At 40.3% G+C, this 23148-nt stretch overlaps 2 protein-coding genes across 3 annotated transcripts in view; one reads left to right on the top strand and one right to left on the bottom strand.

The window, feature by feature from the left end:
- The window catches only part of LOC145454421 (synapsin-3-like), a 70650-nt gene that overhangs the window by 5749 nt on the left and 41753 nt on the right, over positions 1 to 23148 (bottom strand). The window lies entirely within an intron of this gene.
- LOC145454423 (uncharacterized) lies at positions 6738 to 12143 on the top strand. Of its 2 annotated transcripts, none has more exons than XM_080332418.1 (9): positions 6738 to 7307; positions 7372 to 7486; positions 7558 to 7660; positions 7885 to 7948; positions 8034 to 8099; positions 8157 to 8233; positions 9067 to 9181; positions 10140 to 10309; positions 11672 to 12143. In XM_080332418.1, the coding sequence occupies exons 1-9, from the start codon at positions 7178 to 7180 to the stop codon at positions 11819 to 11821; spliced, it is 990 nt and encodes a 329-aa protein (XP_080188544.1). In that variant the 5' UTR covers positions 6738 to 7177; the 3' UTR covers positions 11822 to 12143. The 2 variants fall into 2 exon arrangements, with proteins under 2 accessions (XP_080188544.1, XP_080188545.1); XM_080332419.1 differs by having other exon boundaries at positions 6750 to 7307; positions 8166 to 8233.

The following is a 23148-nucleotide window of genomic DNA, read 5'->3' as shown; positions in this document are numbered from 1 at the left end:
TGTGGTATTCATAATGCTTGTCGCCTACTATACTATGGTCATTTACACCAGGCCAATTTTCTTCATTTTTATTCCGTAGCTGCCGACTTATAGCACGGACCCCTTCTAGGCTTTCGTAAGATATCGCTTGCACGGATAAGATGGCGAGGAGCCTATATAAACCTCCAACACTTAGATAGGGTTAGAGTTATACTTCCAATATTTATAGGCTCATTTGCAAGGTATCACGCCGTCGAGTTTCGATAGAACACCGATTTGCAATAAATATTATTTTAATGTTTTCGTTTGCGTTGAAATCATGTTATAATTTTTTAACACTGTTGATGCACAGTTTATCTGTTACTCTGCAGTGTATTTGATGGATAGTTGGATGTATATTGTGGTTGACTTTTGTTTTTATGACTAAAGAGCTTCTTGGAGGTACGGAACTTCAATATGCAACTGACTAGTATATATATTCATATTGAAATCAATCCAAGTATCTTCGGTTGACACTCGTCAGGGTTGATCGTCAGTAACTAGTATAGAATTGGAAAGAACATTGTATATAAACAATCGTATCACCAAACATGCGAAGATTTTGGGTAGCCGAGGGCTTGCCGATTAGCGTCAGTGTTCCCTTGGTAAGTAAATCGGTGTGATTAAAGAGAATTAACTGCACGACTATACGTCAGTATCGATCAGAATCATTATCACTTGTAGTCGCAGTAAATCGGGAGAAAAGCCAAATAGTGCAACGGAATTGGATATGGCGCCCGAGCGTCTACACCTACAGCGATAACTGAGCGACAACGTAAAATTTTGGATTATTTAAACTGTGACTGCCGACATTCAGGATCAAGATCGCTCATGTGGTTAACGAACTGTCTCGGAAGCTTGAGCTACGCACCCCACGCATTTCGAGGTTCATGTGGTTGGTTAACTAACTGTCTCGGTAGCTTACCTCACACAACACACCCCACGCATCGCTATGCCCAAGTCAACTTGATTTTTTAGGACAGTAATTGTAACAGATAAGACTCGCAATCCTCTATCCTGAAGCTACTTGAGCGGATACCCCATCCATTAATTATTACAGATTACGGATTTGTCACTTTCCTGATGTTGGCGTTTCCGAGTTTAGCGATGAATAATGAAATTACAAGTGGACTCTCCGCAGGTATATTGATTTATCAACTATACTATCTTTCGCCAGGCTGGTAAATTCAGACAAAATAGGATAAATAGGCGCATCGCACAATCGAAAGCATACAATATATATTACGCTAATTGCAAATACAATGCGGACGATATAGTTGTACAACAATGCAACTTGCTTGTAAGGCGGCTTAAGTCGATCTTTATATTAAATAATAATAAACTAATACAAAAATACAAACGTGGAAAAATAGAATATAAAAAACAGCATCGTGATAAAATTAGAAATTAAATGAATGTAATATGAGGTCATTGCAAATACAATTTACCGGTAGCTCGAGAGGAGAGAGTGAAAACATTGTTTTTTAAACTCACAAAAAGGTAAAATGCGGAGATCAGACAGCAGTTGTTCCATATATTGACTGAAATAAGCATAATTGAATCTTGCGCAAGACTTGTATAAGGTCGTGTTGCACAGACAAGCTGGGGAAAAATCTCGTTTGATGTTGGTGAGTATCCGAAGGTATGTGGAAGAGATTGTCAAAATATAATGGTCATTCACCCAGTTGATGACTGTCCATAAGTTTCATTGCCTCGAATGAAATAAGATATTTGCTTTGCTGTGAAGTCCCGTTATTTAGCCTTAACAATCGATCAGGTACTGAACGGATGGTGATCCGGCTGCATAAATGACAAGAGCTTGGGATAGACTGGGTTGACAGTACGACTATGTTTATTCAGTAAGAGTCAGCGTAGGCCAGACGACTGATTCTATTCGCCTACGCGTGCGAAAAAAAGGTTACCGAAATCCAATATCTTTATCGATTTCAATTAAGCTTGGTAGTTGAAGATACGACGAGAATTATATCTCGACACGCGTCGGCCGAGGGCGATAGAATGTAAGAGGATCTCATAGCAGCCGAGAGTCCACATTGAATATTGTCACGTCATTCCTGTATATATGTTGGTATATCGTACGCTATTATAACGTAATCAGCATTTCCCTTCGGAAGACCAATCTGCGGAATTATAATTGTTGTATCACCTACATCAGTTATCATCACCCAGCGATCACTAACTGTATATATAATTATATGGTGCCAATTGGAATGTTGTTTGCAATACTATTTGAGCCCTGGTATTTTGCATCCCACCCAGAACCCTACCTCCCATACGGGTGTAACCAAGTTCATGTGCTTTGAAAGGAAAAATATACATGTAATCAAGAGTGCGCTTATAGAGTGGACGCGATCTTCTCCATACACCAGGGGACTCTTAAAACCCGTTGGGCTCCGTGTACTAGTTTCAAGTGATCCATAAAAGGACAATGAAAATCTGTTTTTCGTTCAAGGTCAATAAAATTTTGTCACATTATCGATAATAGCATAGTACCACTTAAAATCGAAATTTGAGGCTGATGACTTTTAGTCTGACCTTGCCAGATATTATCGCATGCTATTGTGACGTACGTCTATCACATATTGCATGTCTTTCTTGGTTTTTGTTTTTGCAGCTACTTTTACTGTGTAAGATCAGATCAGTTGCAGCGAGACTAGATATTGTCAAGGCTAACTTCGCCGACTTGTATAGTTTATTTTCGTCGAGTCGATTTCATTTTGCGTGGTTTTGTTACCGATTTATTTTATTCTAAATGCGTTGTGTCCAATTAAGGCAGATAAAAAAAATTGACTCGGATTTCCATATAGACTTCAAATATTATATACGCTGCTTTCATGTTTCGTGATTAGAGATTCGGCATTCACATCCAGAGTTTGTGCCCGACTTCACGACTCCAAAGTATCATGCTTCCAGAATGAGCATAATGTCACATTTCAGTCGCATTTTACGTCACGAATGAAAATCGCGCATTCGGCGATAACATCACGCTGGTAGGATTACGATCACGTGGTGATAACGCCACATACGTTGCAAAGTAACTTTCTCTTTACATTGATATACCATATTCAATGTCAAGTTACAAAGTGCTGTACAACTTATGTATGTGATTTTGTGAGTGAATGCAATTCGGAGCATAACATGGACTTTATTACTTCGCTGCGGTACTAAATTTAGACCATTGACGAGATGTTACGACGAGCTTCCTTTAACGATCGTCAAATCATAGCAGCGCACTCGAAATGTCCTATTACGGAATTGAAGTGCTGATAACGCCTTCAATGTAAGTATAGACTTGTTGAGCTTGAGATATTTCTATGAGGATGGAATCGACGGATTCTAATGTCAACTTCTGCTAGCTGTTTCTGTGAAAGATTTCGTCTAATGGAACATTCGTTCAGTTCCACAGATAAATCGTATAACACCAATCGCCATAACGTCGTTATCGTGAAATAAGCCGAAAGGTTAAATTAAAGAAATTTCATGCCCTAATTAGTCAAGTGGTGCGGCGGGTTTTCAAACATACACGGTGACACACCTTGGGACACGAGAACAGATAACCTCCAGCACATCAGGACTGGCCTGGCCATGGCCAACCTGCGGCCGTAGAAGGAAATTTGAGCGGCCATGGACATTGGACACGCAATTGAAATAGTATGTTTTGGCGGCTGTCGACATGAAAATTTAATTTACGGATTGACTCCCAAATTTCTGAGAGATTCCAATCAATCTTGAAATTTTCTTTGAGCTGCGCGAGATTCAATACGACTTTATTTTCGATTTTAATATAGTAGCACCCTTTGCAATCTGAGTCCCACAGTACAGATGCGAACAGCGGAGGAAAATGATGCACCCCATATAGAAATACCAACTTGGAATCGTGTGCTGCTAGCGAAAGAAATTTGTTTCTGGTATACGTTTGGGAGATTCCAATATTTTTCCACCATACCGATAATCCTGATGGGATTATATTATTTGCTTCCGATTACTGCTGACGAGTGTCGGCCGAAAATATTCTGGTTCAGTTCAATATGAATATAGCATTCAATTGTATATGATACCTAGTTTTTACTTACTCGACAATAGCTTCCTGTTCTTGAATACAAATTTACGTTACATCCGTTTCTACGTGAGCACCAACGATGACTTCGTTGACCACCTGTGGTCATACCCTGATATGCATTACTTGCGAGTGGTAGACAGTCGCATTGGCATCGAATTCGTAACGCGGACCTTTACCCGGGTTGAAAGATGCGAATAAGTGCTTCGAACTTTTCCTTCGCCTTCCAATGTCACACGAATGCATGCGCGACATTTCATTCACGAGAAAGACCTCCCGATTCTTATGAACGTCACAGCAACGAACGTCATCAAAAGGAGATTTGTTTACGGATGCTTGCGTGGTCAGCGAACTTGTTGACGGGAGTGATATTTTTAAAGCTCATTGAAACACGCCCCGTTCCATATCCGACGCGCTGAGAATCTACCATCACCGGCCTATATAAGCGGATACATTCTTTATTGCATAGATAGACTATTGCTTCCGTTATCGGAATTCACGAGTGATGTAACGCTTTAAGTCCTCATATATTTCAGATGTTTAAATAGAGAGTGCAAGCAAGTAAAGCGGCAGTTTCGTATGGATTTGCAACCGGGGAAGCAGCTTAACTCTAAATCCTATAACATGCGAACGTGGTCTTGATCCAGACTTATGGACAGTTGGATAATTCTAGTTGAATTAGACATATGAGAGCGAAATGGCGGTAATCTAAATCTAATCTAATACGGGAATATTTTTGTGCTCCAGTATTCATTCTAATCTAATTTCTGATTCTACTGAAAAGGCTACAAGATACCTGTATCGTGCGAAACGAGTCGATATTGGTATACACTGTGTACAGATATTTGCAATTTTCGTGCTTGTGAAAATTATCTGATTTGATATGAAGTGGTGAGCTTGATTTTAGTTGTATTACTTTCTGATTCGGAATGCAATAGTTCCAATTCTAATCTAATTTGTGAGATTTTTCTATGCTACAATTTTAATTCTGATCGAAGATCTGGTTTTCCTGAAAATGCTACAGGAGATCTGTATAGTGCGAAACAAGCCACGCTTGATGTACAGACTTTTGCCGTACTCATGCTTAGGACAATGCAATCTGATTCGATATCAAGTGAACTTAATTTCTTTCTAATAAGGAATGTAATTCAATTTTCAAGTTATTGTGAATTCGTTAATTCCAATTCCAATTTAAATCGTAGCTGAAATTTTTCTAGCTATCCAACTTTGCATTGATCGCGACAAAGTCGCCGATTAAAGTTGTTATGCCGATACGCGTCAACTGCGTCAACGCGTGATATGAATTCGGTCAGTCTAGACTCGTCCATTCATCGGGCATGTTTTCGTAGTACTTTCGAATGAAATGCTACGATTTCAATCGTATATTAGATAAACTTACTGTCGCGTCGAATCGGCCGGTCATTCGGAAAATTCGGACTACAACGCATACATTAGTTTCGAAATCGACCCACAACACAAAGAGATTAATTTGAAACCGTTGGCATTGTCAATAGCAGTATTTTTGTACAGAGTTTAGCCTTTATTCAGGTAGTCGTGACAGTGTCATCGCAGCTTAGACATCAGGGGGTTCTACGTTCGCAATCATACGGAATAATTCCCAGTGACAGCTTTCTTATATGCGTAATACGGAGAGGTCAGTTGCGATATCATATACTCTGAGACCGTGAGACTGTGACAAAGCGGTTTTTAACCTGTGGTTCTTAACCTGTGGTTAATTGCCCCAAAGTGGCAGTTTAGCATTTCTTTATGGGTTGATTTGATAAAATTCATGCCCTACCTTGGATCGATTTTCGCGCACTGCGCGATTCCCTCGCAAGACCCAGATTTCCCAAAAAGTTGTAGTGGCGTTTTCGATTCCAAAACTAGTACATATAGTTTTTTTCCTGCCGCTGCGTTACAGAGACTGCATGTTTCACCCAGCTGTCCACATTTGTTCCGTCTGCAATAGACGTTTAGCACCTCTGCACTCTAGTCTACTCCGCTATGAAGAAATTGTCGAAATGCCCCGGCAGAAATAAATGTAATTTTGTTCAAGAAGTGGGTCAAAAACTCCATATGTTGTTTGCTGTATAGTGCTGACCCAGGAATACACGAGACTAAATAAAACGAAATCCAGTTCTTACGGGCATCTTGAGTGAACATTGCTTTTTGAGAGCGTCTATTATCATATATTTTAGTCGGCATCTTTGTAATATTGCTATGAAGTGTAGGATTTTAGGCAACCGCATCTATGCAAACTAAAATCCCAACAAGCTTACTATCGACAACAATACGAAATAACTGCGCCACATTGTCATGGCCTTCCTAGATCTGACATCTTCATTTTTGAGCAGCAGTCATGCGCATAATTCTGCTTTAACGAATACTCTGGATGTAAACGATAGCATTATTTATTAATTGTCAGTAGTAACTAATTATTTTTTGGAAAGAGAGTGGTTGAAGTCCGTAATGTTCTTATTGGGGGTAATGACTCGGTGAAAGTTTAAGAACCGCTGCTTCAACAAGCTATTATTGTATAGTGACATTAGGCGATGCGATATCATCCGCCTGCTAAATTTGTTATGATTTGCCTCTAACTTTTCTCCCTATTCAACGGAGTAAGTTCCAGCTATAAATTGAGTTCAGAAACTTCTGGCTTCATTATAAAGAGGTCAACTACTTCGCTTACACTCTAAAACAAATTAAAGGTTATGTACAGCATAAGAATCCCTGTTTACATAACCTCGCGTTAGCTCATACCATATTTTATATTTATACAGCAAGCCATGAAGTTACGCTGTGTTGTGGCTATATTTCAAACCCATGGATATAGCAGAGTGAGGAGAGGTCGTCAGACGCGACTCATAATGTAGCACTAACAAGAGCAACAAATAAAACAAGTCGAGATAGCTACGTCTATAGTTGTTGAACACCATAGTTGGGCTCAGTGCTACATAGTGGAGGGCTGTAGTGTATGACTACTGTTACTGTAACAGCACTTGTCAACTTTCGTGCAATAGACGGATTTCACAAATGTGAAACTTATTATTTAGATCGTGAGCTACCAGTGTTGAGCGTATCAAAATGGCTGTTAACCGCGCAATTATAAGCGTCCTGATAGCATGCTGCGTCATGTTCGCCAACAACGGTAAAGTCGAAGGTTGTTCCTGCCAGCCGATTCATCCTCAAGCTATGTTTTGCCATTCTGATTTCGGTAAGTTATTACGATTTACCATTAATAAAACCCCAGGTGTAATGATGGTGTATTCGGTACGCAGTCGTAAAGGCGTTTGTGAGAACGTCTCGCGTGGTCGAACTGAGACCAAACGGAAAGTACAGACAAGTTGACATACAAAAGCCGGACCTAATTGCATTGCCTGAAATAAGCGATGAAATAATTGTGAGAATCATACTTCTATTCTGCACAAATGTTATGCATGTTCGCGTCTTTATCTTTTCAATTAGAACGCTACTGTTGGATACACACCATCAGTTGATAGCAATACATCTCCGGAGGAATCCACGGAGCCCAGCATTGTCGAAACACCGGAATACAGTGTCGAATCGGTAAAATATTACATACCAAACCCTGATCTTGCACCAGACTTGGAAGCTGGATACCTAATTAGACTAATTAGAGCGAATTCCACTAATCTAATTTGAAAAATTGGGTAGCTATAATTCTAATTCTACTCCAATTTGGAAAAGCTGGAAATTTCCTAGTTGTCACCTGTCTTGCGCGGTGTTTGTCCGCCAATTCTAACAAAGACCGTGCTTTTTAATTCTTCCAGGACGAAAGTCCTGGCGTGGACATTAATCAAAACACAGGACCGGCAGTAACCGGCGACGCCAATGGTCAGTATCACACATATCCAACAATCCGTTTAAAATGTATCCATTTTTTAATGAGTCGCGACTTATTATTGTTTATTTTATATAGACACAAGCATAATCCGACGAAAACGCATGGCTAGGCACCGACGATATTACGCCGGATACGCACCAGGTTAGTAAAAATCCGCACCAACTAGTTTAGTGAAATATCCGCTAATGAAATATGAAGGTACTTTAGGTATGAGTCCTGAACCAGTTACGCCGACCTCAACGACAATGGTACAATACAGAATAAGCATTACGAGGGTAAGAATTCATTGAACTTGTAAAGAATACACATGGATATGTAGTGTAGGTTATGATTACTCTTTTTTTGCCAAATACATGATGAGGGCTAAATTCGAATTCTAGATATCCCTCAGTATACATAAATCCACAGCAGAGTTACACGACTAGACAATTGAGCGAAATGCCGATAATCTAATTTATGCAATGTTTCGTTGTTTTAATTCCAATTCTAATTTCTGATTTTCCTGAAAATGATATAGGAGAATTATGTGGTACGAAACGAGCCAAGCTTGCTGCACAAACATTTGCTATTCCCATGCTTATGGGAATTTTATATGAATTGAACTTAATGCAATGCCAAAGTTATCGCGAATTTAGTAATTCTAATTCTAACCTAATCTGGACAAAAACTGTGCAGCTATAACTCTAATTCGTAATTTTGAAAAGCTGGACATTTTCTGGTTGCCCAGATTTACATATAGTTTACGGTGGAAATTAGTATCCAGACAACGGATTATTCGTCGCGCGACCCGCATTAAAATAACATCATCGATCAGCCAGTTACAGTAAGCATAGTGGGTGGTTAGTCTGCTAACTCCCGGATTGATTGCGCCTTAAATCATGATTATCATCGGTGAGGTTTATGAAAGCGAAAACCGCACATCGGTAAGCCAGTTGAAATGCTTGCACGCAGTCGATCACAAGCTTTCGTATACATTTTACCTCTGCGAGATATTGCGTGATGTAGACCAGATATAATTGTGAAATACCGAGTCAATTCAGGACCGATTTAGCGCAATAAGGTCTGGATGTAACCGTATATTCGAATGTCCCACAATTTTACTCCTTAGGTATTCAAAGGACTACAGAATTTCACGGAAAAGCAAATGAAATTCGTCTATACTCCGCCGGCACCACTTTGCAATGTGAAACTTTCCACCGAAAGAACGCCTTACATCCTGATGGGTAAGCCTCCGTCAGATTTATACGTTGTTTTGCAGCAAATGGACCATAAGTTTGTTACAAGCAAAAATGTTCATTGTTCAAAGTACTCAGGTTTCCTACTAAACAGAAGTATCGGTAATGTTGTGAGACACTACTCAATTGTAAGTCGGAGTAGCGCTTTCTAAGATGTGCCAAAATTATTTCAAGTAGAGGTGGAAGATGAAAATTACTCAAGTCACTAGTTTCCAAAAGTAGACTTGGTCAAGGGGTCGCACTAGGGCTGCATATAAAGCGAATGGCGTATTTTAAAAATGTTTTTTTTTTTGCAAACGTTGTATAATTATGCCATAATTCTGTAAATACTTTCGGAAAAACGTATTAGCATGAGCCTACGGACGATTTGCACCCAGCATAGTCGACGTATACGATATGGAGTGGCTGGAACCCTCGAAATCGTCGTCGGTTCAACAGTTACAGCATGTAGATATAGGTCATTGGTACGGAATGGGTGTTCTAATGATGATGACCGCCGACCGTAAAAATGCTGCATAACGATGTAGTCCAGGTGAAACATATTTTGGTCTGTTTGTGACAGTGGTCGGAATCCCCTCACGCCGAAGCAGCCATATTTACCCTATATTTTCAATTGTCAATGCCAATCCCTGTGACGTCACAGCTAAAGATTCATGACGTCATGGCTAAAAAAAACACAGTAAAAACATGTTGTAAACTAGGACCGTAAAAACATGCTTGATTTAAATTAATTTTTGTTTTAAATGCAACCCGAATGTATGTATTTGTAATTGGAAATGGTGCGTACAACTGCGAATTGTGCCAACATGCCATTTCAATTTCGACTATTCCATTCTATACTATAATATAGACTATCGTCATGTTATTTAATTAATGCAGCGTTTTGGTGCGGTTGCAATGAATGCAAAATACAACCAAGGCCCTGATTCCTGTCTTTTCGTATCAGGAACACTGCATAAAGGAGTGATGATGATTCGAATGTGCGACTTCAAGTTGGATTTCAGCAAGCTGACAAAGTCGGAAAAGAAAAACGTCATCCATAACGTGGAGCGCCGGTTTCCCGAATCTTGCGAATCGTGTGCGGTCAAAGTGTGCAATGGTTACAACTGTAACGAGGTTTGTGAATAAATAAGTCATCGAAATTCGTAAATCGCAACTCGCGAACATGAACCTGAGTTGGACGATTGGAACATTTTCAGTTTTTCCAAATTAGATTAGAATTAGAATCACTTAATTCGCAAATCAGAAATTGAATTAAGCCAAAAATTAAGTTCATCCTCATAAACACGAGAATGGCAAATGTCTATGCACCAAGCTTGGCTCGCTTCGCACTATACAGTTCTCCTGAAGCATTTTAGGGAAACCAGAATTTTGATTTGAATTACAATTAGAGCATAAAAACATTTTGCAAATTACACAATCGGTATTTAGCGGTAATTAGTCTAATGAGGGAACGTAGTCACTCAAAATTTAAAATCTACGGCGATTATCGCTCAGCGACTGGCAAACGAAGAGTCAGTTTACATATTGTGCGCAGATCTCCAGCGCTCGGCTTTGGAATTCGGGCGATCGTTTCTAGTGGTGAACACCTGACGGTGTGTCGTAATCACGCGAGGAAACTTCACGAATAACAATGTCACCGAAAGTTATTCGGTGACTCAGCAGTTTTCGATACAGTCTCTATGAATCAGAACTCCAACGCGTTCTCAAAACGCCTACGTCTTGCTATGTTGACATCTGTTGCTTTTAATTTGGCGCGCCGGCCACATATTTCCGGTGCTCGGGACATACTAGGACAGCTATATAGTTTTAGCTGCCTCCTTACACTACTTAGAGCGAAATGCCGATGATCTGATTCTAATCGAACATGTTGGATGTTTCTATGCTCTAATTTTAATTCTTATCTAATTTCTGGTTTTCCTGAAAACACCGCATGGGACCTGCATTGCGCGAGACAAGCGAAACTTGGTGTACAGACATTTGACGTTCTCGTACTTATGAGAATGAGCTCGGGATCGATTAACTTATTTTGATTTTTGTTGTAATTCTTTCGCGAAATCAGTCATTCGAATTCGAATCTAATTTACAAAACAATTGTGCAGCAATGACTCTATTTCTAAACAATTTAAAAAAAACTGTCGTAGCTATAATTCAAATTTAGTTTGGAGAAGCTGCAAATGCTCAAGTCGTCGAGCTGGCTTGGACGTGGTGCGTATTTGATTAAAAAACAATGTTCTTTCCAATTCTGAACTAGTTTCTGTCGATTACCCCTGACGAGTGTCAGCCGAAAATATCCTGGTTTATTTCAATAGGAATATACTATTCAATGGTAAGTTCTGATGAATCTCCAAGAATCTCCTGATAGACGTCTCCGAGTCGTTTGAAATCCTTCCTATCTTCCATATTATCTCAATCTTGCGATGTTTTGAATTGGTTGAATTACGACTGAACTCAACCAAACTGAATTGAAAATTTCAGCCACCGAACGAGGAGGTTTTGTGCGAATGGAGAAGCGCACGGACGGCCCCAACGCCTGAAGCCTGTCAGTATTCATGCGTGCGAACCAAGTCAGGAAAATGCAAATGGTACAACCCGCTCGACAAGGAAGATTCTAGCAGCGCTCCCTAGAGAGTGACAGAGAGTTGCAAGCGAACATGCTAAATCGGTTCCAAATCAACTCTAGATGGCGACGCCGAACGTCGAACGCCATGTTTATCGGATTTTCGTGACCTTTGCGTTTACAAATGTGTGTTGTTTCTTCCGATACTATCTAACCCCGAATGTTACCACTTAGCTGCTCATTGCCACGCTTCCAATTTTGGTTTACCTTCAATGGTTAACTTTAATAACTCTCAGCGTTCTAAAAATAGTGTACATCGCAAATTAGCTTCTACACTCTCCGCCTTTCTTCTCCAGATTTGTGAACAAATACAATTTAAATTGCACTTGACTGTATTGTAAAAGTGAACCTTTGGCGAGAGCTGCAGGTCAACTCGGATACTGAGTTTAAGAGAACAACGCGCCTATGCCCGTATCTTGCATCCTTGCAGAATGCAGACTGCATAGTCTCTATAAATTATTCAAGTTCATTGTTTGTGAGTGACATAATTAGTTTGGCTGATGGGACGGAAACCAAAGCGTGTATGTGTTGCTGCGGGGCCTACGATAACTTAAGTTATCATAGACCCAAGTTGCTGCCATAGCTGGCGACCGGGGCTGCGAATTTATTCAAACCGGTAATAGCTGAGAGATCTGAGGCTCTGATTCCGGAAATGTAAAGCTTATTCCATATTATACAGTGTGAAATTCGTCATTGTGGCGGTCGATCGCAACCTATCTAAACCAGGCTTGTAATGACTCGACTCAAGTTATTTGATACGGAACGACTCATCTCGACTTGAGTCAATTTGTGTATTGACTAGACTTGAACTCGAGTCATAGCGCATGACCCGACCAAGTCCTATGACTGGAGACTCGGACAGCCAAGACAGGAATTTTAACTTCGAAGAAGACTAAATTACCACATTATGGATATTTCGTATATCAATACTGATGCTTGAAAAATAGGGCCCGAAACCGTTAAACGTGTGGAACCTACTAGAATATTATGAATGCAAGGCATTTGATATCCCCCAAGAAGGGTTTAAAAACGTGCGTTGAACATGACTTGAACTCGAAATTAAACAGTGAATACAATCACTTGGACTCGACCCAAAACACCCTGACTTGGACTTGATCTGGCTGTGAATTAAAAATGACTCGACTTGACTCGAGTCAAAACTATAAAAGTAGGATTGACAATAGTGACTTGGTTACAATCCTGAGGTACATATAGCGCGTTGTCGATTATGACACAAGTATGAGTCCAGTTCTGTGATCCCAAAACATTCTTACTCGCGTACCATTTAAGGGCTTTTTGCAGTGTCCGCATTCCACCAAAAGTTTAATATTGTTTCAACAGATTTATGTTTGAAATTTTAAAAACAGAGCATGATGGCCACTTCTTCAGCTTTGTTGATTTGCGGTTCTCAAGAATGCAATACCGAGATCAGTGGTGTGCACTGTGCAGTCTGTTTGTTACGAACGCAACATTGGATGCACAAAGTGCATTTACTTATATACTGTGTGTATACGTAACAGCTCAGTATAGCTGTCTTAGCAATAACGAATTGCCTTCACCAAATGCATGATATATTACATTTACGAACATACAAATATCAACGCGAAACCTTCGAACGATATAAATAGACATAGATTAGAAAGAATCGCCAGACACTGGGAAATGCATTATTCATCGGGAATAAGCATATACTTGTGCACGTTCAGGTCGCCTGAAATGGCATTCGTTACCCCGTGATTAAAGTAACAGCCGTAACATGCATACTGAATAAACATAATAGTAAAATCACGATTCATGTACCTGCACACTGCAAAGTTTATAAAAAGTGAGGTGTTAAATTGGAAAGCAGGAGGAGAAATACGAAATTGCCGACGTCTTCCTCAACATCGAGCTTAAGACATCTTTTCCTCCCGATTTTGCGATTTTTTATGCCAGTGACGTCATATATTGTGATGCGATTGTTGACATACAACCTTCTTTTCAATTCTCTACTCGCGACGATTACCCCTGACGAGTGTTAACCGGAAATATCGGGGCATATATCAATACGAATATATTAACCAATGGTTGTGTTATTATGAACCTGACAAATGTATCTCGTAAAATATTTCGAAATCGTGATGTAACACGAGATTAACCCCGGTTTCGTAGTCATAAATCTCCTCAAAACAGCTCCGCGATAGCAAAAGTTATAAATAAGTTCCCAGTCCGGTGTCAACAGCAGGTAGCTCATATTGCTCGATCGATCGATTGCTCACTGGTTTGGAAACACAATATTGCAAGGGCGCATTATTTCTCCTTTGAGACTTGGTCAACTGTCATCAAAAAGTAAACTGCTCCCGCAGGACGGCACAAGGGTCAATCAATATCACCGTCTCCTCATGCTCAAGACTTGTTTGTAGAGGCGAACGGCTTTTCCCGTTTGAAGTCGAATTACTGCGCATTCTGGAGTAGCGTGGTTGGCTGACGTAGCGACGCCTTATACCGTATTCATGTCGAGACTATATATGCGTCAGAGTTGGCTTCCTTACCAGAGAATATACGCCGCAAATATGCTGCAATGTATCTATAGGTTTTTGCGAGATAAACACGGGGCGGCGAGGGTCAGCGAATTTATTACATTTTCGTGATTTCAACAGTTGAATAGTCCACTTATCGTAATCTTGAAAGCGTGGTTGGCTGGTACCATTTAATATTTCTTTCCATAAAGTACTTCGTATGACGCGCACAGTCGGAACCGAAACAAAATATATTCAAGGACCGCGGCCATCTGACTCACGCAAATAAACCTAATGATATAACGTGCAATGTCTGCCTTTCTACAATACAACATCTGAAAATCATGCCATCAGCACTGATGGGTGTTGTCCATTCACTGTGTAAGATGTATGAATCTCGGCCACTACTATAACTCACTGTAACTAATTATGTTATTAACAAGAGCCCGTGTTTGATCTAATTCCAATCTCCTCAACAACATTGCTTTTCCATTTTAAGCTTTCAGTGTGCGCCCTATTTTCTATGTCCTCCATTTTTATTACTGGCTATATCTTGGCTAAGGTTCGAGTGTCTGATTGGCAGAATTTACCTAGTTTCCGACTGCTTTCTTACCTGCTCATTGTAACGCAATTCTCGCGGTTATTGAACTGGCGGAAGAGATGGTAAATGGTTCCGATTTTCAATAGCATGTATAGATGCAACTGCGGCGAAAAACCGGGACTCGTCATTTCTTTTCAAATACGCCAATAGATAGTTTCAATATACAAAGGAATAGAAACGCGAATATTTTCGGCTGACACTCGTCAGGGATAATCGTCAGCAAGTAGTAGAAAAGAACATTGTGTGTCAACCAGTTGTTGGATATATTATTCAGTGGTAAAATGAAGTTCTGAACCTACAAGGGTCTCTTGATAGAGGGTTCTCGAAATTTTAATGTCCGATTCACCCCAGAAAAACTTTAATTCGTGTGTCTAAAAGTATTTTTACCGCATGAGTAAAGATGGGTTTCTCTCAAACACAACACCTTAATACCCGGCGGATTACCTCTAAGCCTTATACAGAAATTTACAAAATAATTCCAACTCAGCCAAACATTTAGCGGAATCGCCCGCATCTGGAAAGTTTCGGTCACCTATCCCGTGTTATGAGCGTGTTCGTGTATTTTGCCATAAACACTGCCACTGAATACGGCGTGTAATCGGAGTTTCTTACGCGCCGCGCGGCTGTATGTGTGGTCGACGGGCTTGTATCGATTCAGCAGTGTTCAAACATGGAAGTTTAATTGCTTGCACCGCGAATAAAACCAGTCCGTCAAACCTCGCGGGACAAACTCTTCAGAAGTGATCTACTGTTGCTCGCGACTCGCACGAATACAATGGCAACATCGGGAATGAGGTCACTCGAATCGAGACTACATACGGATGACCTGTTCAAAGCCGGAGTGAAACGGCAAGACTGACCTGTCTCGGGACGCCCAAAAATATAGACTAGTCTGGTTGATGTTGACAGTACACAAAACACAATGGGGAGTGTCTCTTCATGGTTTTCAACAAAACTAGTCGGCCAGAATCGATGTCAGGAGAGTTCATTTCCTGGTGAGATTACACGACGTCTATACATGCCGGTTGCATCGCTTTCTCAGCTCAGAAGTAATACATATTGGCGTATCAGAACTTGCATTGATCTCGGTTGAACAACAGCAATCCGACAGTATGCCCACATTCAAGTCGAAGTACAAGCAAATTCTACTGAGTAAATACTAGTCAGCGACTCAGCGCTCGAGATTACTGGACCACATTCCGACATATCGACTTCGCTTATCAGACTTGAAGTAGAACAGTGGTTCCCTTCCCTACGTCGGCGATATCGCCATCGTGATTTTGAGAAAGAAGGAGGTGAAAATACCAAACGGGCGACTCGGGGAGAAATGTTACAGCGTCCAATGAAAGGAAGGGGACGTAGTTTATTTTTGTCCTTGATGTTTTTTGCGGCATATACACCGACTCATGATACACATACACACGATCTGTGCATATGCATACCATGAGTGCATGATGTGCATATGCCGCTGGACAAGGAAGTGCAGATATAGCCTTTACGGCTTTCTAAGTCATGCACAACACCCCCATGCCATCCCAGTAACGCATGAGCGCCAAGCAGGGAAGTCATGGATACCAGTGTTACTAATCAGGTCTTTGGTATGACCTGGCCGGGGATCGAACCCACGACCTACCGATCAAGAAGCCGGACGCTTCACCTTTACGCTATCAATGACCAATTGACCACGGTCAAAAATACACGTGAAGTCGCCTTATTTTGCATATTACGCGGTTTCCGAGTACCTACCACCTCCGAAAATGGCGTTTTTCAGTAGATTCGCCAGCTATCAGAGTTAGGTGAATCAATTTCCCGATCATATATCCTATTTTTCGGATCCGTAAATATGGGGGGGGGGGCGAAAATTTGTGTCGAGATTGATAAGGGGCGATGAGTCGAAAAACGTTGGGAACAACTGAATTAGAATAACTCTAAAGCCAAATGTAGGTAATCTAATTCCAGTCTAATTTGTTAAATGTTCTTTGTTCTAATTCTAATCTAATTTATGTTTTCCTGTGATTGCTTCAGGAGAACTGTATAGTGCGAAACGAGCACAACATGCTGTGCAGACATTTGTCATTCTCGCGCATATAAAACTGAACTCTGATTTGATAAGAACTGAACTTGATTCGTTGTTCAAGTTCATGTCTTCGCGACTTAAGTAATTCTAATTCTAATATAATTTGGAAAAACTATGTAGCTATATTTGTAATATTAATCTAATTTGGAGAAACATGTGTAGCTATAATTCTAATTCTAGTCGAATTTGTAAAAACTGTTTTGCCGTAATTTTAATTCCAATCGAATTTGGAAAATCTGAAAGTTTTCCAGTTGTCCGAGTCTGCTGCCTAGCGTTTCATTTTAGCACAATCTTGGGATGTTTTGAAATCATCAAATTGCCAATAAAACTGAACTGACCCGAAGCTACATTATGTTTATCAAATTTGATACGCGTATTAGTATCCCTAACGTCCACGGGTATTGCACCATCACAAACATTCATTTAATCCAACTTAGAAGGATAAAAGCGGATTTTGCCGACACGCCAAGGTCGTATGGAGTGGTGTAACGTCGAGGGGAACTATTTCCTCCATCATGAACATTGGTCACGCTTCCAATTACACGTCATAATCCTCATGACGTCACGTGGTTTGGATTTCGGGAGAATAACATCTCTTGATCGACTTGGTCACGCCTCTTGCCATTATTACCGATGCATGTCATACGATAATATAATAATCAACCGTATGAAACAGTATGTATAGCGCAACCTCAAACCAGCCCAACCAGTGTGGACGACTTCATTGGTTCTTAACTGATGTTCAATGGAACACTAAGGGTTTCTTGTGCCAGTGTCAAGGTTTCCATTGAGGTTAAGACACGAACTCCACTCATGCATATTATTCGTGATGATACGCTTGGACATCATTTTTTGCAGGCAATTAGGCACGAGCAGGTTTCGAATCGTGACGGTTGTGGTGGTACGGCAAAACCCCCATCCTTCTAAAATCTCAATTCTATCTCCAATATAAATAATGTGATTTGAATTAAACAATTGGTTTCGGCCGAACCATACCATGACACTTACCAAGGTGAAGCCTCGCATTTATGAAGTGGTATCTGAAGGCGAACAGAAGAAGTCGCAATGATTTGCAATAAATATTCGTAGTGTTTTCGTTTTGTGCGAAAATTATATATTTGATTGATTTTCATCTTTTAAACCTTTTGTAATGCAAAGTTCACTTTGTGCACCCGTAACTTTTAGCAATGTATTAGATGTGTATATTGTGGTATATTTTAGTTTTTTTATAACCCAGCGACTATTGTGGACTCGCGCATTAGCGTAAGTGTTCCTCGGGTCAGTAAAGATTGACAACCATCGCTTTAGTTGCTTAAAAACAGCGAGGTCTATCTTGTCAGATATTACGTGATATCTCACCATGTAATATTGGTTGGTGCTTGAATCAACACCTGAACCGCCTGTGGACGAACTTGCCAGATTCTCTCCCAATCCTAGGCTGAGTCTACACTTTAACCAAAAGGGTAGATTAAATCACTGACGTCAAGATGTCCAAATACGCAAAATATAGAATGGATCAGATAGCGCCAATTTAGTTGAGCCCTGGATAACGAAAGGTAAACTAAGTTAATCCGACAATTAGTAGGTACACGACCATGGGCCAGACTAGGACAACTATAACAAATATTCAGCTTTTCTAAATTAGATTAGAATTAGAATTATAACTACACATGTTTCTTTTTCAGAGTAAGCGGTTTTTTATAAAAGCCTAGAAGTGGGTCGTGCCACAAATCGGCAGCTACGGAATAAAAATAAAGAATATCGGACTGGTGTAAATGACCATAGTAGTCGACAAAACACCATGAATACAACAAGAACATGTATTTCCAAATTAGATTAGAATTAGGATTGCTAGATTCGCGGAAACTTGGAAAAAGTTCAGCTCATATCAAGCCATAATTCATTCTCATAAGAATGAGAATATAGCAAATGTATGTACGGCATTCTTGACCAGTTGCGCACTATACTGTTCTGCTGCATAGCATTTTCATCAAAACCTGAAGTTAGATTAGAAGTAGAATTAGAGCATAGAAACATTTAACAAATTAGACCAGAATATCGGCGTTTTGCTCTAATTAGTCTAATTAGCCAACTAGAATTATCTAGTGGTCAAAGTCTGCCATGGGCCGCGCAACATCGATGCCATGTCACTTCAATACAATATTGGGAAATGGTAATTTCGCGTACTCGCATTGGTCGTTATGACCGCGCGCTGTAACGGGTCACATACAATCAAAGACTTGCAGCCAGCGTCCTGATATAGAATGCGCAGCCGCACACAATAATAACAACATGGACGACCGAAATATTTTTCATCAGACCACAAAGTCTTACATCCGACAATAAGCTCTCGTTCCAAGACAGTGCTTACACGTACGCCTGAGTTGTGTCACGCATGACAATGGTTTGTTGATTTTCGGGGGCGAGCAGAGATTACATTTCCGACAGCACGCGTGAGGCAAACATTATGTCGGAAATCCTATGGTTTGTATCAATTACAAAATATTGAAGCACAAACAGAAAGGACCTCTGCGACATAACAACACACGAGAGGATGACGATAAGCTTTCGCACCCTCTGATTAAGTCAAGTGTTTTGATACGTTGGATATGCCGAAAGACATAAGGAAGCAAGTTTCCAATTCTAAATGCATGTTTTCGATTGTGACTTTCTTACCCTCCCAATTTAGTGGGAATTAGCACATTCGATTTGCTTGGCAATCAATAGGACATGAAACGAAGAAGCCGGGTAAAAATAGGCATTTCATACAGGTGAAAATCGAACAATACATCGTGACCTATTGAGATTTAAAAACGAAGGCATAACGAAAAAGATTCTGCACTGTGCCTGAATGTATACACGAGATGAAATCTATATTATATCATAAAATATACGCAATGTGCATGCCAACAATGAATTATTCATTGTGTTTGGGCACAGCGGAAGCATTGTCCTTATTTACACTGAACACAGATAATATCGAAAATCAGCGGTCGATCGTACGCCATTTTACATGCACCTTTTGTAAATAAAGGAATTATCCGCACATCATTTTGGTGTGCGTGACATGCGGCATGACATTTCATTGCGTCATCATTATTTTTCCGAGGTGTAAAGTCAATTTTTTGGATAGTTTAAAGCTATGAGGATCTGGGCAACAGTATAGGAAATATTACTTGGGATAATCAGAAGTAAAGACGAAAAGTCACTTTGATAATAATCGGAATATCGTGATCCGCATCTTCATTGTATAGAGACGGCGTCAGTTCTGATAACCATCCAGTCCTGATTCTGTATATATTCTTTGGTACTATATATCAAGTGCAAGGTATGCGTGTATTTGAAATATCCTCAAGATGATTCTATCTTTGGTCGGCAATGTGATAACAACGGAGTAATTACTGGCCACAGAATACTCCTTTGAGAAAACACTGTCCTTAGCATTACCAACAAGCCACCCACCAGAGAATTCCATGACAACGCAACACTACTGTATGTTTACGAGATACAGAATACACATCAGCGGACCAGTATTCGACTCATCGCTGCGAATTGCGATCGCACATGTCAGGTTGAATTCCGGACATACTTGATTGTTGCTACATTCGGCAGTTTTAGCGGGACAAGTCGGTATCACGCGTGTATCCGCACTTTGCGAAAGGGGAAGACTTTTGTGAATAACTACCGGCCCCGTTATGTCCACCATACACCTAACTAGGCACAGTACATGTGACCTCCGAGGACACTTTCAATTTATTGAAAAAAGAGGACAAATCCTCTTAACCTTAATTAAAACATTTCCCGAATTAGACTGAAATTATAATTTGAGCAAAGAAAACATTTACCAAATTCAATTAGAATTATATTACCGACATAATTGGACTAATTAACATCTAGAATCATCTATAGTTGTCCAAGTCGGCATGTGGCGCATGCTTGTATAATCTATATGCTGTCTGTTTGTTTCATTCACATAATTGGCGCTTTTAACAATTTCGGCCATTTGCGACCAGCACGGAAATGGCGTTAACATCAATGTCTGTGCGGTCTTTTTCTGGTCATTAGCTGCCATCTTACCACAGTTCGGTTCTATTTTCCTCTGGGATCGGCGATAAGGAGCCCAGATAAACCTCCGACACATAGAAACATGGTAGAGCCGAGACTCGACCCAGCAGCCATTGGAGTCGTGGCTGTGGTGTTTAACGAACTGCGGCGCCACTCGCTCGTAGATTTGGTATTAGCGTCGCATAATTTTACTAGTGAATCGGGGTTGGCTATACTGTCAGATCGAAGATGCATCAGAACAGTCAACATGAAATGACTAATAAAAATGCGACTAGGTGCACTTTTTGACGATTACTTAGATATCATGATACTATTTCGTTCGGTTTTCAGATCAATTTCTCTGAAAAAGGTGACGCAAACCTATTCAACCACTTTATAAAATGAAAAGCATTTAACAGTATGTAGTTTTGCTGTCAAACTGTTAAATAGAAAGGGAAGCAGTCTGAAGGCATATCCAATTGAATAATCAGTGTAATTTGGATAACCTATTTGAGTACTACGACACTAGCGACCACCACTGCTCGGTGGAGTTCACATACTATGGTGTCGAACACTGAGGACATTGTTAAGAAAACGGATTTGCGGCGAATAACTATTTTCTGTAAAATCATAAATAGCTTTCAATTCCAGAGGATGCGTGTAATCTCCGCACGTGTTGGTCTATAAGTTGTCATTGCCGACAGGTAGCAGGTATTTACAGCGACAACACAGCACTCTCTCTCGCGACCAACGATGAGTTCGGAATGTGCGCGGAATGTTAATCGGGGCCCGCAATCCGTTTAATTGTAATTCAACATCCGAAAGTAGAACAGCAAGCACTCACGGTGTCGCATATTTCAACAACTTAACGCTCCAATCGATGCAGGTTACGCCTACGTATCACGCTTAACGATGATAACCGGCAATAATGCACTTTTCAGCAGAGGATAATGACTTGGTAACGAGGAATCTATTGCAGAAGAATGTTTGCAAGCACGATCGCGAATGCAAGATATTTGTCATGGCTTTGGCGGATTGAGATTACGAATGACACATTTGACATCTCAATATCCACCTGTCAATATTGATTCAACCATAGCATACATAGCAAAAAGAATGTATATTCACAGTTCACACAGTTGTGTAATTCTGCGGAAGGTTCTGTCTGTCTGTCTCGTGTACCACGGGTGTATATTCACACCCGTATATCCCGTGCGATACACTGGTGTGAATGTGAATACGCACATTTTCTTCATTCAGAGTGTATTGAAGCTTGTCATATCACCTAAGAAAGCATGCCAATTCGTATGACTGATGGAATGAGAGCGGGTCACCAGGCGTTTTCATAGGCAACTGAGAACAAGTAACATTTTTATACTACACGGACATATACAATACAATTAATTCCTTGGTGACATCTAATGCAACAACATGTCGCAAATCATAGTTTATAGATCCTTTTACTACGAGTTGCCGCACAATCTGCTTTGATATGCGTACGCAAGTCGCTTTTACAGCGAATTAGCCACTCAGATTTGCGTTTAATCACACGGTCTACTTTGTGATCAGTAGATAAGAGCGTATGTTTCATCCAGAATTCGCCTACTTTAGACACATAATCTGTACAGGCAAATACACCGCTAATACGGCGATGCGGTTTTGTCTGAAGTAGAACGGTGCGAATTATCACAATCTACGTGTTTCGGGAGGTCGTATTATACACACGAAATGGATACCGCAAATGCTGTATTATATGTCTCTTTGAGGATAGTCCGCTAAAAAGTTAGGCAGAGCAAGGAAATTAAATGGCCACATTATTTGCGGTAAAAATTGATGTAATTGATGTAACAATGCACAGGTCATTTACTATTACCAGCCGATCAGTTCTTCGTAATGCATCTGTGTTATAAATTCATAATCGATCCATTAATTCTAAGATATTGGAAATCTTAGTTAATCACAACGCATTGGCGATGCATAGATGCATTGCATACCAACCGACATTTTTTCTGGGAATGTCTCTATTTCTAACGCAACATTCCTGATGTCTGATAAACAAACTCTTGATACGTGCGCGCGGGACCTTTGAGTATGCAAGACATGTTGTATTCTTGC

This window comes from Botryllus schlosseri, chromosome 13 (assembly GCF_051294905.1).
Source record: "Botryllus schlosseri isolate E-star chromosome 13, Bs_hap1, whole genome shotgun sequence".
NCBI classification, from domain to species: Eukaryota; Metazoa; Chordata; class Ascidiacea; order Stolidobranchia; family Styelidae; genus Botryllus; species Botryllus schlosseri.
Note: the sequence above shows the minus strand (reverse complement) of the source record. Positions and strands in the feature narration are given on the sequence as shown.

Coding starts and splice junctions, on each gene's coding strand:
- LOC145454423 (XM_080332418.1), top strand. CDS start 7,178: ATGGCTGTTAACCGCGCAATTATAAGCGTCCTGATAGCATGCTGCGTC. Junction 7,661..7,884: donor CGGAATACAGTGTCGAATCG/GTAAAATATTAC, acceptor TAATTCTTCCAG/GACGAAAGTCCTGGCGTGGA. Junction 8,100..8,156: donor TTACGCCGGATACGCACCAG/GTTAGTAAAAAT, acceptor TGAAATATGAAG/GTACTTTAGGTATGAGTCCT.